The sequence below is a fragment of the Pteropus medius genome, unplaced genomic scaffold, assembly GCF_902729225.1.
Source record: "Pteropus medius unplaced genomic scaffold, Ma_sr-lr_union100, whole genome shotgun sequence".
Taxonomy (NCBI): Eukaryota; Metazoa; Chordata; class Mammalia; order Chiroptera; family Pteropodidae; genus Pteropus; species Pteropus medius.
Genome location: NW_024341372.1, coordinates 337728 through 355235, shown reverse-complemented (window position 1 = coordinate 355235; position 17508 = coordinate 337728). Strand labels below are relative to the sequence as shown.

Sequence of the window (17508 nt, the reverse complement as noted above, 5' to 3'; positions counted from 1 at the left end):
TAGAAAATTTAAGAAAACTGAAATCAATCAACTATTTTTTACAACCACTATGGTATAAAATTAGAAATTAAAACAGGATAACCAGAATATTTACATGTATGTAAAAACTAAAAAACAATATACTTCTGAACAATTAATGGGTCAAAGAATAATTCAAAAGGGAAATCAAGAAGCCATTGAAAATAGAAACACATATAATAAAACTTATGGAATGCAGCAAAAGCAATGCTAAGAAGAAAATTTACAGCATAAATGTCAATATTAAGAAAAAAGAAAGATGTCAAATAAACAACCTAACTTTACACCTTATGAAACTAGAAAAACAAGAACAAAGTAATCAAAGTTAGCAGTAGGAAGATATAAATAAGATCATAGCACATCAATGAAATGGAGAATAAACTAAAGAAATGGTGAAAAAATTAAGCGCTGTTTTTTTCAACTCCTTTACTCTTTAATTACTCCCCTTACCTTACAATAAGCAATAATTAACACAATATGAGAAGAACAAATATAAATTTAACATTTTGATGCCTGCATTTCTTTTTTCTAAAATATATAGAACATTAATTTGAAAGTTTAATGTCTTTCAGCTAGAATTTTTTTAAATTTATTTTTTATGGTGACATTGGTTAACAAAATCTACTAAGTTGCAGGTGTACAATTTAACAATAAGGCATATATGCCTTATTGTGTGTTCACCTCCTATAGTTAGATTTCTTCCTGTCACCACATATTTGACCCATTTTACCTCATCTACCTCCAAACTCCCCACTCCCTGCTCCCCTCTGGTAACCACTAGTCTATTTCCCATGTCCATGAGTCTCTGTTTGTCTTGTTCATTTGTTGCTTTTAGGTTTATATCCCACATATAAGTGATAACATATGGTTTTCAACTTTTTTCTGTCTGGCTTATTTCACTTAGCATGATTATCTCAAGGTCCATCCATGTTGTCGCAAATGGCAGTATTTCATCTCTTCTTATGGCAGAGTAATATTCCATTGTACACATGTACCACAGTGTTTTTATCCAATCATCTATTGTAGGACACTTCAGATGCTTCCATGTCCTGGCCACTGTGAATAATGCTGTTATGAACATTCGTGTGCAAATACCTTTTTAGATATGAGTTTTCAAGTCTTTGGGGTAAACACACACAGTAGAGGGATGCTGGATCATATGGTAGATCAATTCTTAGTTCCATACTGTTTTCTATAGTGGCTGTACCAACTTGCAGTCCCACCAGCAGTGTATGAGGGTTCCTTTTTCTAAGAGCTGTTTTTAAAGATAAACAAAATTGACAAACTTTAGCTAGGTATACCAGAAAAAAAGAGGTTTAAATGAGGAAAAATAGAAATAAAGAGGAAAAGTAACAACTGATACCACAGAAATACAAAGGATCATAAGAGACTATTATGAACAATTATTCATATACCAAGAAATTGGACAACCTGAAAAAGTAGATGAATTCCTAGAAATAAACGGCTTACCAAGTCTGGATCATGAAAAAATAGAAAAAGTGAAGTGATTAATAAAGACTAAAGAGATTGAATCAGTAACTGAAACCTCCTAAAAAGAAAGTCCCAGTACCAGATAGTTTCCCTGGTGAATTCTATCAAACATTTAAAGAAGACTTAATGTCAATTATTCTTAAACTCTTCCAAAAACTAGAGGAGGAAGGAACACTTTCAAACACATTTTACAATTCCAGCATTACTCTGATGCCAAAACCAGATTAAGACACTGCATGAAAATAAAACTGCAGGCCAGTATTCCTGAAGATTATAGATGTAAAAATTCTAAAAAAAATACTAGCAAACCAAATTCAGCAACAGTAAATGTATCATACACCTTGACCAAATGGAATTTATTCATGGGATACAATGGTTCAACATATGTTAATAAATAAATGTGATACACAACATTAATAGCATTAAAGACAAAAATATGATCATTGCAATAGATGAAAAAATTATTTGACAAAATGCAACTTCCATTCATGACAAAAACTCTCAACAAATTAGGTATAGAAAGAACATACTTCCACATATGAAGGCCATATGTGACAAATGCATAGCTAACAACATACTCGATGGTGAAAGGTTGAAATCTTTTTCCTGTAAATAAGGAACAAGACAAGAGTTCTCACTCCCTCCTCTCCTTTCCAACATAGTACTGTAAGCCCTAGCCAGATCAATTAGGCTAAAAAGTAATAAAAAGTATTTATTCATAAAAGGACAAGTAAAATTGTTTTTGTTTGCTAATGATATGATATTATTGTAAATAAAATATCCTAAAGTGTCCATTGAAAAATTTTCAGAAATAATAAATTCTTTAAAGTTTCAGGATATATAATGAATATATAAAAATCAATTGCATTTCTAGACACCAACAGTGAACTATTGGAAAATGAAATAAAGAAAACAGTACCATTTACAATAAGTATACAAATCTTAAAGAATAGATTTAACTAAGGAAGTTAAAGATATCTATTGAAAACTGCAAAACATCAATGAAGGAAATAAAGAAGACATAAATAAATGAAAACATATCCTGTGTTCATGAATTAGAAGAATTAATATTGTTAGAAATGTCCATCCTAACTAAAGCCATAAATAAATTCTATGAAATAACCATCATAATCCAATGGCATTTAAAAAAGAAAAGTAGGAAAAGCAATCCTAAAATTTTCTTGGAACCACAGAAGACCTTGAATAGTTAAAGCAATTTTTAGAGAGAAGAGCAAAGCCAGAGGCATGACACTTTTTTATTTCAAACCATGTTACAAAGCTATAGTAATGAAAACACTGTGGTACTGGTATAAAAACAGACATGTAGACCAATGGAACAGAATCAAGAGCTCAGAAACAAATCCACACATATATGGTCAACTAATATTTGACGAGGGAGCCAAGAATACTCAATAAAGACAAGATAGTCTTTTCAATAAACGACTTTGAAAAAACTATATATAATAACGAAGTGGAAGAAGGTATTCAGGGGAAGGGAGTACCTTGAACTGTAGAACAAAGCTATTGTCTTTGCTGAAAGTTTTTTTCCAATGATTTTCTAAGCTTAGATCCATTCAATTTCAGAGCTATGAAGATTTTGGAGGTAAAGGGACGTAAGTTCCACCTTAGAAGTCAGGAGCCCCTGATTCTGATTTACTACATGATCTTAGGCAAGTCCCTTTCCCTCTCTGAAACTTGGTTTTCCTGCCAAGCAACATGAAGGAATTGGTCTAAGTCAGTGGTTCTCAAACTTCAGTTTCCATTAGAATCCCTGAAGGGCTTGCTACAATACATATTTCTGGGTCCCACCAACAAAATTGTGATTTAATAGGTCTGGGAGTGGATTGGAGATTCTGAATTTTTAACATGTTCCAAAGTGATGCAGTTCTTCTGGTCCATGAACCATACTTTTTTTTAAGTTTGTATTTTTAATTTTTCAATTACAGTTGACATTCAATAGTATATTAGTTTCAGATATACAACATAGTGGTTAGACATTTATATAACTACCTACTTGGCACCATACATAGTTATTATAATATTATTGTCATAAATTATATAAATGTCTAATCACTGTGCTATATACCTGTTCACCTGAAACTAATATGACATAATATTGAATATCAACTATAATTGAAAAATTTTTTTAAATTTAAAAAGAAGTACAAATTAGCAGTTACAAAATAGTCGTGGAGATGTAAAATCCATGGACCATACTTTGAGAACCACTTGTCGAGGTTACTTCAAAGGGTCTCAGTACTCTAGAGTTCTGTGTTAGCTCTCTTATACCAGTAGTTATTTAACCTCTTCTCAGTTATGAGGTACTTTTTGGAATCTAATGAAGTCTATGGACTCTCTTCCGATAATATATGCATACATAATTTTCCATATAACTTAAGAAAGATTATGGGGGATTTATCTTTGTGCACTTGGCTATGGATCCTCCATGTTAAAAACTCTTGATTTTGAGTAATCCTATCCCCATTTTATAGATGAGGAAAATGAGGCTCTAAAGTCTGGATGGCGACTTGCTGACAGTTATATAACTATCAATTTAAAGAGTCAAAGATCAAGCTTAAGAGTCTTAAAACCATTATGGGCCAATTTGTGAATGCCACAATGCCTCAAGTATCATTGATAAAGTCATAACCTTTTCTACAGACATTGTCAAAGGATTTTCCAAAGGGCTAAAACATTTTTCTCTAAAAACCAAGTTACAGGCCAAAATGGCTAAAAATCTGAAAGGGACTGTCCCACAAGAGGCAGAAATCCCAGAAGGGAGAGAAAACAGCTTCATACTAATCTCTTTGTTTTTTCCACAACAGCATTGAACCCCAGAAATATCCACGGACTGAGTTATTTGATGAGAGGAAGGTATCCAAGGAAATTGAGGAAGCCGTACTTGAGGTTAGTATCGCTTGATTGCTCCATGGGTCCAAGTGGCAAGATATCTGGAGTTTCCCTTGTAAAGTAGTCTCTAAGGTCACCCACATGCTTTTTTGGACTGACCCAAGAGATAGAGCCAAGATAACTGTCAAGAATAAGAGATGAACTGGTAAGAAAAAGTGAGAGTTAAAGAATGAGAATGGTGTGAAGTCCCTTGGAAAGTATTTAATCCAACCATGCTCTTAACAGAGGAACACTGAGGACCTAATTGGTGATGTGACTTATAAAAAATCACATGGCTATTGGTAGAAGTATAGAAACTCAAGTTCATGGACTTTATGACTTCGTAAAAAGCTTATTACATTAAAATATTATGAACTAGAAAAATGTCAGAACTTTAAATCCCAAAATAAAATTAAATAAATAATTCTTTCCATTACAATCATTAACACAAAACTTTTGAAAGACCACCTTGAAAAATGTAAATGTCAGATATTATTATTATTAATGAAAGACCAAATGGATTTGGTCTTTTAGCCAAATGGATTTCACTTTTAAAATCCAGCCATCAAGTCTGGCACAAGTCCTTGATCACAGACATCTGGGATGTTTCTTCTTGAAAATCTTCCAAGACAAAAGTAATTCTACATAATACTCTAACCTAGTACAATAGCTCAGCACATATATAATGTCCCAATATAATAGATTATGTTCCAACTGATCTCAGGATCTCTCATCACATGGTATGGATATCAATTATCACTGCAGCATTTTCTCACAGCTAAACCAAAAGGAAAAACTCAAATACATCCTATAGATCTTCTTCTTTGCCCATGATTCTCCTACCAATAATGTCTTCTGATCCATGGGAATATATTTAATGGACATTTTGTTCGGCCTTGCATGCATAAGCTAATTAATAATAGGACAACCAGACAGAAGATCAACAGGGAAATAGAAGACTTGAACACTACTACAAACCACCTAGAAGTGATAGATACCTATAGACAATTTCTCTTGACAACAGCCAAATATATAATTCTAGAGTACACATAGAACACTCTTTAGAATAGATCATATATAAGGGCATGAAAGAAGCAACTGCAAATTTAAAAACACTTGAAACCATACAAAATAGTTTCTTAAACAACAGTGGAATAAAATTAGAAATCAACCATAAAAGTAAATTTTAAAAATTCAAAAATATGTGGAAATTATATAACACATCCTTAAGAAAACAAATCGAAGAAGATAATACAAAGAAAATTAGAACAAAAACAAAACATATCAAAACTTAGGAGATGTAGTCAAACCAGTGCTTAGAGAATTTTAGTTATAAACATTTTTTTACTCTTTTATTTTTATTTTTTATTTTTGTAAAATTTATTTATTTAAATTAGTTTCGACTGTACAGTACATTGGTTAGACATCTATATAGTTCATAAAATGATCCCTCCAAATACTCCCACCTTCCCCTGGCACTCCACCTAGCCATCATATTAATGCTAACTGCATTCCCTCAGAATGCTCCCCATCCCCGTGACCAACTATCAACTACTAATTTGTACTTCTTTAACCCTTCACCCTATTCTCCCAGTGCCCCAAGCCCCCTCCCCTCTCTCTGTCGCCAAAGTGTCTATTTGTGAGTTTGTTTTTGATTGATTTGTTCTTATGTGCCTTAGATTCTGCATATAAGTGAAATCATATGGTATTTATCTTTCTCTGACTTATTTCACTCAGCATAATAACCTCTAGGTCCATCCATGTCATTGCAAATGGTAGGACTTCATTGTTTTTAATGGCTGAGTAATATTCCATTGTATATATGAACCCTAATTTCTTTATCCAATTGTCCGTGAATGGGCATTTAGGTTGCTTCCATATATTGACTATTGTAAATTGTGCTGCCATGAATATTGGAGTGCATAGATCATTACAAATTATTGTTTTGGTTTTCTTTGGATAAATACCCAGAAGTGCAATGGTTGGGTCAAAAGGTATATCCATTTTTAATTTTTTGAGAAACCTCCAGACTGTTTTCCATAGCGGCTGTACCAATTTGCAATCTCACCAACAATGTATGAGGGTTCTTTTTTCTCTGCATCCTCGCCAAAACTTGTTTTTCTTTTTTATTATTTATTGATGATAGTCATTCTGACAGGTGTAAGGTTATATCTCATTGTGGTTTTAATCTGCATTTATCTGATGATTAATGACCTTGACCATTTTTTCATATGTCTATTAGCCATCTGTATTTCTTCTTTGGAGAAGTACCTGTTCAGATCTTCTGCCCATTTTTTAATTGGATTGTTTGGTTTTTGTTGTTGTTGAGTTATATAAGTTCTTTATATATTTTGGATATTAACTGCTTATCAGATGTATCATTAGCCAATATCTTCTCCCAAACAGTCAGTTGTCTTTTTGGTTTGTTGATGGTTGCCTTTGCTGTACAAAAACTTTTTAGTTTGATGGAGTCCCATTTGTTTATTTTTTCTCTTCTTTCCCTTGCCTGAGGAGATATACCTGAAAAGAAATTCCTGTTAGTAATATCAGAGAGTTTACTGCCTATGTTTTCTTCTAGAAGCTTTATGGTTTTGGGTCTTACATTTAAGTCTTTAATCCATTTTGAGTCTGTTCTTGTATGCGGTGTAAGAAGGTGGGGTCCAGCTTCTTGCATGTATCTGTCCAATTTTCCCAACACCATTTATTGAAGAGACTGTATTTACCCCATTTTTTACTTGATGACTAAAATATTCTTACCTCCTTTGTCATATATTAAGTGAGAGTATAGGCGTGGATTTATTTCTGGGCTCTCTATTCTGTTCCATTGATCAATGTATCTGTTTTTATGCCAGTACCATGCTGTTTTAATTACTGTAGCCTTGTAGTATAGTTTGATATCAGGTAGTGTGATACCTCCAACTTTGTTCTTTCTCGAGTTTGCTGTGGCTACTCGGGGTCTTTTATGGTTCCATATAAATTTTAGGATTATTCTATTTCTCTGAAAAATGCCATTGGTATTTTGATAGGGATTGCATTGAATTATAGATTGCTTTGGGTACTATGGCCATTTTAATGATGTTGAGTCTTCCCACCCATGAGCACTGTATATACTTCCATTTATTTGTGTCTTCTTCAAATTCTTTTTTCAATGACATAATTTTCTGAGAACAGGTCTTTTACCTCCTCAGTTAATTTGATGCCCAGGTATTTTAAAGTTTTTGACGCAATTGTAAATGGGATTTCTTAATTTCTCTTTCTGAAAGTTCATCATGGGTGTATAAAAATGCTGCTGACTTCTGAATATTTATTTTGTAACCTGCTACTTTACTAAATTCATTGATTGACTCTAACATTTTGTGTGTGCGGGGAGGAATCTTTAGGATTCTCTCTATATAGTATCATGTCGTCAGCAAATAACTAGAGTTTTACTTCTTCTTTTCCAATTCAGATGTCTTTTATTTCTCTTTCTTGTCTTATTGCTGTGGTTAAGACTTTCAATACAATGTTGAAGAGGAGTGGTGAAAGTGGGCATCCTTGTCTTGTTCCTGATATTAAGGAAAATGCTTTTAGCCTTTCCCCATTGAGTATGATGTTAGCTGTAGGTTTATCACATATGGTCTTTATTATGTTGAGGTATGTTCTCTCTATTTCCACTTTGCTGAGAGTTTTTATCTTAAATGGATGCTGGATTTTATGAATGCTTTTTATGCATCTGTTGATATGATAATATGGTTTTTATCTTTCAATTTGTTAATGTGGTATATCACATTAATTGATTTGCAGATTCTGTACCAACCTTGCATCCCGGGAGGAAATCCACTCGATCATGGTGTATGATCTTTTTAATGTATTGCCAAATTCGGTTTGCTAATATTTTGTTGAAGATTTTGACATCGATGTTAATAAGAGATATCGGCCTATAATTTTCTTTTTTTTTGTAATGTCTTTGCTTGGTTTTGGTATCAAGGTAATGATAGTCACATAAAAATAGTTAGGGAGCCTTCCCTCTTCTTAAACTTTTTGGCATACTTTGAGATGAAGAGGAGATACTTCTTTTTGAGTGTTTGGTAAAATTTTCCTTTGAAGCCATCTGGTCTAGGATTTGTGTTTTTTGGGAGGGTTTTGATTACTGATTCTAGTTCATTGGTGGTAATTGGTCGGTTCAGATTTTCTGTTTCTTCTTGACTCAGTCTTGGGAGATTGTATGTTTCTAGGAATATGTCCATTTCTTCCAGATTGTCCAATTTGTTGGTGTATAATTCTTCATAGTACTTTCTTATGTTTCATTGTATTTTTGTGGAGTCTATGGTTATTCCTCCTCTTTCATTTCTGATTTTAAGTCCTCTCTCTTTTTTACTTGATGAGTCTGGCTAAAGGTCTGTCAATTTTGTTTATCCTTTCAAAGAACCAGCTCTTGGTTTCATTAATCTTTTGTATTGTTTTTCTAGACTCTATTTCATTTGTTTTCACTCTGATCTTTATTATTTCCTTCTTTTTATCCACTTTAGGTTTTGTTTACTGTTCTTTTACTAGTTCTTTAATTGTAAGGTTAGATTGTTTATTTGAGTTCTTTCTTGTTTCTTGAAGTAGGCCTGTATTTCTATGAATTTCCCTGTTAGGACTGCTTTTCTATGTCCCATAAATTCTGGGTCATTGTGTTTTCATTTTCATTTGTCTCTAGTTATCTTTTGACTTCTTCCTTGATCTCATTAAAAACCCATTTATTGTTTAGTAGCATGTTATTTAAGCTCATGTGTTTGTGTATTTTCCAGTTTTTTTTTTCTTGTAGTTGATATCTAGTTTCATACCATTGTGGTCAGAGAAGAAGATTGATATGATTTCAATCTTCTTAAATTGATTGAGACTGGTTTTGTGTCCTAACATGTGGTCTATCCTGGAAAATGTTCCATGTGCACTTGAAAAGGATGTCTATTTTGCTGTTTTGGGGTAAAATGCTCTAAAAATATCTGTTAAATCCATCTGTTCTAGTGTCTTTGGGGCCCATTGTTTCCTTATTGATTCTTTGCCTGGAAGATCTGTCCATTGGTATCAATGGGGTGTTAAAGTCTCCTACTATGAGTGTATTACTATTGATTGCTCCTTTGATGTCAGCCAATAATTACTTCATGTATGTAGATGCTCATATGTTGAATGCATATATGTTTACTAGGGTTATGTCTTCTTGATTTATCGAATTCTTTATTATTATGCAATGCCTTTTTTTAATCTCTTATTATACCCTTTATTTTAAAGTCTATTTTATCTGAAATAAGTATTGATACCCCAGCTTTTTTTTTTTCATCTTTGTTTGCCCAAAATATCTTTTTCCATTCCTTTACTTTCAGTCTGTGAGTGTCATTTGATCTGAAGTGGGTCTCTTGTAGACGGCATATGCATGGGTCTTGTTTTCTTATCCATTTGGTTACCCTATGTCTTTTGATTGAAGCATTTAATCCATTTACATTTAAAGTGATTACTGATAGGTACATTGCTACTGCCATTTTATTATTCATATTTCTTATGTCCATTTTCTTCTTTAGCCCTTCTCTTTTTACAGAAGACCCTTTAACATTTCTTGTAATACTGGCTTGTTGGTGATAAATTCCTTAAGTTTTTTTCCTGTCTGGAAAGCACTTTATCTCACCTTCCATTTTAATTGAAAGCCATGCTGAATAGAGTAACCATGGTTGTAGATTCTTGTTTCTCATAACTTCGAATATTTCTTGTCATTCCCTTCTGGCCTGTAAAGTTTCCATTGAAAAGTCAGCAGTCATTCTTGTGGGGTTACCCTTGTAAGTAACTAGCTTCCTTTCTCTTGCTGATTTTAAAATTCTCTCTTTGTCTTTGACCTTTGGTATTTTAAATATGTCGTGTCTTGTTGTAGGTCTGCTCGAATTCCCCTTGTTTGGGACTCTTTGTGCTTCCTGAACTTGTATGTCTAATTCCTTTGCCAAGTCAGGGAATTCTTCTGTCATTATTTCTTCAAATAGATTCTCAGTCCCTTGCTCTCTCTCTTCCTCTTTAGGTACTCCTATGATTCAGATATTTTTATGCTTCACTTTGTCCCAGAGGTCTCTTAAACTATCTTCATTTTTTAAAATTATTTTTTTCTTTTTGTTACTCTGATTGGGTGTGTTTGGCTACTTTGTCTTCCAATTTGCCTATTCGATCTTCTGTTCATCCAATCTACTGTTGAATCTTTCTAGTGTATTCTTCATTTCAGTTATTATAGTCCTCATTTATTTTTTATGGTTTCTATGTCCTTCTTAATGCTTACTATATCTCTGTTGAGATTCTCATTGTGCTCATCTATTCTCCCCATAAGTTCACTGAGCATCCTTATTACCGTTATTTGGAACTCTGTCTCTGGTGGTTGCTTGCCTCCATTTCATTTAGCTTATTTTCTGGAGTTTTCTCCTGTTGTTTTATTTGTGGCATGTTTCTTTGTTTTCTCTTTTTATTAGCCTCTCTGTGTCCATTTCTATGTGTCAGGAATATTTGTTTCATCTCTCAGCCTTGACCAGATGGCCTAATGTGGAAGGTGTCCTGTGTGGCCCAGTGGTGCACTCTCCCTGATCCCTTATGCCGGGAGCTCTGGACGTGACCTCTTTGTGGGTTGTGTGTGATCTTCTGTTTTTGCCAAGGTTTTATTGTTATTAGTAGATCAGTGGGTGGGATTAACATTCAGGCTGACTAATTGGGGGAATTGCCTGCACCCACAAGATAAGTGTATTTGTATGGGGGCTGACTCCACTGAGTGGGATTTACCCTAGCAGGCTTGCATACTTGTTGCAACTACCCTTTGTGTGTACCACTAATGGGACTAATCAGGAGTTGCTCCATTGTGGTCTGGTGCCAGCCTCCAGATGCATTGGTTTTGTGGCCTCTTTGGAGGGAGTCTTCCACAGGCCAAGGACAGCTGCTGCTTTTGATAGCTCAGGGCTACATGGTGGGAACTATTAAGGGATTCGCTGATGGTCGTTGCTTATGCTGGATTTATAGGTAAGTGGAAGAGACAATGCTGTAGATAGTGGTCAGTTATCCCCTGTCTCTGACCGAGGGCAGTTTAGCAGAGGGAACAGTGCTCCTCAAGGCCTGACACTGCCTGTCAGTTGCCTGTAAGTCTCTGAAACTGGATGAGCCTCTGGGTGACATGAGTGTTGGGTGGCACAGAGACCCCAGGAGTCTCCTGGGTCTACTGAGCAAATTTCCCCCTGCCACTGCAGTGTCAGTTTATGTACCCACACTGTCTCTGTGACTCCCTGTACAAGTTTCCGCTCATTGCAAGGTCAACTGCTTCCCACTCTGGGCCTAAATGTGCTACCCCAGGGCAGGGACAGCTGCCTATCAATGTGCAGTGTGTACTTTGTGTATTGGATGGGGCAGGAGCTCAGGGATTCAAAGGCTATCAGAACAATATAGACCCCCACAATCCCCTCAAGAGATGTTGCAGCTCGTACAGGCAGCAGTGGTCTGTCCACAAATGTTTTCCTGGAAATGTGCTCACTGCACTAGCCAAGGTTTATTGCCTGTGCTGACTGCACAACCCCAAAGCCAAGCAGGGCACAAGATTCAGCTTGTCAATGGGCTGCTAGCACTTTGTGGCTTGGGTGAAGCGAGATCTCAGGGAGACAAGGTCCGTTTGGCTAATACGACCTCAGTTTTGTTGCAACTTCTATGCCTTGGCATCCCCACTGTAGACACAGATCACAGTGAGACCAGCTGCCATGTGGGGTAGTCCCACATTCCCCTGCACACCCTGGACACAATGTTGCAACTCTTGCTGGCAGCAAAGATCCACCTGCCATTGATTTCAGTGCAGTGCCCACCCTGTGCCAGCCAAAGTTTGTTGCCTATGTGGATTAGGAGATCAGGGGGAGGGGATGGGCAGGGCTATGGCAGTTCACTGTCAATGGGCTACCTGGGGCAATTTGTGGGTAGGTTGGTGTGGGGTCTCAGAGAAACAATGGCAGTCAGATCAATACAGTCTCAGTCATGCTGTGACTTTGGTTACTGTTTGTGAGTTCCTGCATAAGTCCTAGTTCACAGCAAGACCAGCTGCTGTCTGGGACTGGCCCACAGGATCCCGATATCCACCGAAGTTTGTGTTGACAGCAGTGATCTGCCTGACCAAATCTTGGAAATGCGGCTCACAGTGCTGGTCACCGGCTGAGAACAGAAATGTGGCTCACAGAGCTGGCCGCTGTTGCTGGGATTGGCAACATGGCTCACAGTGCTGGTCACCTGCTAGTAATATTTGGCTCTGAATCAGAGCAGGGCTTGGCAGCCATCCAGCAACAAATACCCTGAGCAATCTGCAGGCTGGGTGCTGTGGAGTCTCAGAGAGACAATGGCAGTCAGATCAATATAGCCTCAGTCATGTTGCAAATTTGGTAACTGTTGTGAGTTCCTGAAGAAGTCCCAGATCACAGCAAAACCAGCTGTTGTCTGTCACTGGCCCACAGGTCCCCAATATCCGCTGAAGTTCATGTTGGCAGCAATGATCTGCCTGACTCTGTCTTAGAAATGCAGCTCACAGCACTGGTCACCTGCTGGGAATGTTTGGCCCTGAATCAGAGCAGGGCTTGGCAGCCATCCAGCAACAAATTCTCCAGGCAATCTGCAGGTTGGGTGGGGTGGGCTGATCCCCTCTGAGAGGGCTTCCTAATCACTGTGGGAGAGGTCTTCACAGTCAAGTTGGCATGGTCTGTAGATTTCTCTGTAGGGGGGCCATACTAAGGCACAATTGTGGCTGCCCTTCCAGTCCTGTTCTGGCTCCAGGTAATGCAGACTTTTTCAGAACGAATCCCATGTGAGCCTCTAACCCACTGCCTGTGTCCCCCACAGGTCAGAAAACCTGTGTGTGGGTCCTTCAAAGGGATATCTAAGGATTCAATCTCCTTTTGTCTCACCCAGACAGCTGTAACCCCCTCTGGTTTCTACAGTCAGAGTTTTGGAATCTCCTCTTCCCTGGGCTGGGGAGCCCTCAGATGAGACTAGGACCTCCCCTCCTTCAGGAGAGCCTCTGCAGCCTCACTCTCCATTCTGGTGATCCTCCATCATCTGCAGGTGCGGGTCCACACCAATTCACTACTTTGCCCCTCTTACCGACTTCGATGTGGCTCCTTTATATTAACAGATGTAGGTGTTATTATCAGCTGGACATCAGGTGGTTATTCACATTGATTATTTTATAATTTAGTTGTAATTTCAATATGGACCTGGGAGGAGATGAACCCTGCTTTTACTTAGTCTGCCATCTTCCAAGAGTCCCCTGTCCAGGTATTCTTGTAGCTCACTAAAACTCTTTAAGATGTTTATTCTGAATTTCTGGTCTAACATATCATAGATTTCCATTTCTTAAGTCAGTTATTGGCTCCTTATTATTTTCCTTTGGTGGCGTCATGTTTACCTGTTTTGTTTTGTTTTGTTTTTTTCATAATCTTTGATTTCTTACATTGGTATCTGAACATTTGTGTAAGCAGGCTTCTCTTCCGGACTTTACAGTTTTGCTTTGACAGACAGTTCTTCATCAGTCAATCATTTAGGGATTTTTGGAAATGTCATTTGGTAGTATCCTTTGCTATTGGGCTCTATTTTTGAGCAAGACCCCTTCCTGACCTCTTAGGCCAGAAGGGAGAGTGACACTGGCTGTGAATAGTTAGATAAGATTGCTGGTTTGGTCCTCTACTCAAGTGATGCAGTAGAATGGGCTCTGAGGTTGCCTTGGTTCCCTTGTCAGGCTTCCTATATAGTTAGACTCGATGTTATACTTAGCAATTGGTGAGGCTATGAATGATCTTCCTAGCCAGGTTAGGGCAGCAGAATAAGCCTCAAGGCCTGCACTGCTAGATTTTGGAGATCGAAATCAGGCAAGATTGTGCACTGAATTCTCAGGCCAGATGGGGCCATTAGTGTTGCTCTGCAAATGAGGAAAGCCACAAGTTGTGCTCTCTGTTCAAATGCCACTGTAAGCAGAACTATAAGACAGGCCACATTGATTCCCATATGCTTTGGTTAGGTTTCCTGAGCAGGCATGCTGAAGGCTGTATTCAGAAATAGGCAGGGCTACAAGTTAGTTTTCCTACCATGGCAGAGTAAGAAAACTGGCTCCAAGTCTGGCAAGGTTCTTTCTTTGTTAACTTGACTCAAGCTAACCTGTACTCCCAAGTTCCCTGGTCAAACAGGGCACCATCTTTGCTCTGAAAATTATCAGCTATGCCTGCCATACTTCTCTTGATCATCACTGGGCTACATAGGTTTATAGATGTTCTGACACACTTCTGATCTTTGGAGCCAAGATCTACACTTAGCAGTGGGCAAGACTGTAAATTAGCTCACCTACCTGGCTGAAGTGAGAAAACCAGTTCCAAGCCCAGCATGGCTATTTTCTTGTAGGCTTGACTCAATCTGGCCTGTGCCCCAAGTTTCACAGCTAAATGTGGCCACTGGCTTTACTTTGCAAATGATTATCTCTGCCTACCTTATTCTCAACTTAAGCGTTGCTTGAGTATGCTGCTTTTAAGTGTTCTGACCAAGATTTCTGGTTCAGGAAAAGCTAGGCGCCAACTCAGCAGTGGGCAGTACTATGACCCAGATTGCCTACCTCAGTGAAAGCAAACCAGGTTCCAGGGACAATAAGGCTCTTTATTTGAGAACCTAAGTTAGGCAGACCTGTGATTCCTTACATTCCCTGATTAGACTACACCACTATCTTGGCTCTGCAGATGAGCAAAGCCACTGGTTGGAACTACTTCTTGGGCTCTGCAGGTGGGAACTAAGATTGCTAAGATTTGAGTGCTTGGTTGTTGCAAGCCGCTCTCTCCATTTCACTGTTACAATTAAGTTCCTGGTCAAGCCTTATATATTCCAAACTTCAATCACTATGATGTAGGGCTAGAGTTGGAACTCCAAAGAAGTAACCCACAATTCTAGGGAACCTGGATGCCCACCCCAAGTTAACTTTTCCACTGGAGGAATCACAGGCTCAAGAGACACCTCTCAGTGTTGTTCCATGCTGGCCCAGGGGTCAGGGACAATGCAGTCAGCATGTAGCTGTTTCTCTTATCTTTCTAATGCAGTTTGATTTGGTCTCTGTGACACAGGGCATGCTTCAGCATCACTCATGTGTTATAAAATTTTTTTCAGTGATGTCATGTCCATGGATAGTTGTTAGTTCTTCTTGTGATGGGGAGCAAAGTTAAGAATGACCTATGTCACTATCTTGGTGAAATCACTTAAATTTTACAGTTTAAATGGGTAAATTATATAATATGTCATTTTTATCTCAGTAAACCTGTTATATAACAAAATCTATGAATTTTCAAAGGCTGAAACAATTTGCATAGAAGGAGCAAGGAAGGAGGTATTAGAAGATATATTGAAACTAAAGAAAGTGAAATGAAGGAAGTATGGGTCATCATGTGGCAGATGACTGAGACTATTTGAGGGCATTTAAGCAGGATCATTCTTTACTGATTTTGAATAGAAAACATATGAGGATGATAATAAAGTTGTAATAACTGGCAACCAAAGATAACAAAGAAAAATCTATACATAAAATTCACTTTAGAGATAATCTTCTGTGTAAGTCTAGAAAATAAGTGTAAGTGAGGCATAAAAACTAGAGAATAAATAGAGGGAAATATATGGATGTGTCACAGTACAAATGACTGAGGGGGAAGAAAAGGAGTGTAAAAGAGTTAACTAGGTAAAAACAGAGACTGAAGAAATAGTTGGAAAGTGAGAGAAAGTGACAAGGTTAGTAGGGTACACTGTGATATAGATATGCTATTACATTGTGTTTAGTTGTCCATGCACGAACAAGATCTTTGCTGGTCTTTCATATTTCTTCATTAACACAGCTTATAACAAACCCAGTGTTTTCCTTTGATGTTAGTCATTGAGATCTAATTGACTCATTTACCATAAGAAGTTAGGGATGTTAAGTTATTCCTCTCTCAAGATATTTCTATTTTAAAGATAAATCTAAGGAAAATATAATGTTTAACAGTAAGATATTAATGATGGAATGTAGGCATCTGATTGGAAAGTTTGACTTTTCTTGTTCTAAGAAGTAGAAGGGAATATTTTCATCATATCACATAGGTAACTGACTACTTTATAAGCATAAACAGAAGTGCAATGGTTGGGTCAAAAGATATATCCATTTTTAATATGCTTCATGACAAATAGGTTTTTGTTCTTAAGAATTTTTTTTTAAGGTGCCAAGAGAGTGATTGAATATTCTTGCTGGAACTTTCTTTAAATCTTTACCTTCTAAAAATTTGTCTTTAATTCTAAAGCCTAGCTTAGTTACGTAGAGGAGATGAGTACTGAGCTTTGCTTTATAAAGTATACCTTTAGGTTTAGGATAATCCAGTCTATTTTTATTAAATTTATGGAACTAAAAGGAACTTTATAGGACACTAGTGAGATAATTATAATTCATTATATAACTTCATACCTGTATAAATTAGGGCACTTCACTGAGCTTTATTAAGTCTTTCTACAAGTATTTATTGAGTACTATCTGGTGTCAAGTCTAGTGATAAGAGCCTCCATTTTCTCACATGGAACATGAGAATAATAATATTCTACTTTACTGGTTTTTTGTAGGAGTATACATAAAATATATAGCCCAGTGCTTGATATAATGCTATTTAAAAATAATTTATTGTTTTAAAAATTAAAAGCCACTCAAACTAAAGAAGGAAATGGGAATAAGTTTGAAGAGTCTCAGAGAAATATTTTCATATATTAGAATCCAGACTGTACCCAAGATTCAAGTTAAATCTGCTTTAAAACAGTAGCAATGAGGCAAGGTATTGGCAGAAAAAAAATGGCATATATGACAGAGGCTCATCAAAGTTGTGACAGAAACAAAGAGTAAACAGCAAGGAAAAATCACCTGGGATCTAGATGAACAAGCCATATAACTAGGGAGAAACCTAAGAAATCAGCCTGCAATGGCAAAAGGTAGAACAGGACGAGCTGCCCAGTCGTGAGCAGCTAAGTGAGATGGAGCCTGCGGTAGCTGGCAGCTGCAGACACCTGTTAAAGGGGCCACATCCATGAGTGAACTTTGGCCATGCTGCATCTGCTCTCTCT

The 17508-nt window shown here is 37.0% G+C and overlaps 1 protein-coding gene across 2 annotated transcripts in view; it reads left to right on the top strand.

Moving 5' to 3' along the window:
* The window catches only part of LOC120592792 (vascular endothelial growth factor receptor kdr-like), a 309580-nt gene that overhangs the window by 192272 nt on the left and 99800 nt on the right, over positions 1 to 17508 (top strand). For both annotated transcript variants that reach the window (XM_039850483.1, XM_039850476.1), the window contains exon 30: positions 4335 to 4416. In XM_039850483.1, the coding sequence (XP_039706417.1) occupies positions 4335 to 4416 (82 nt within the window). The remainder of the gene's footprint in view (positions 1 to 4334; positions 4417 to 17508) is intronic.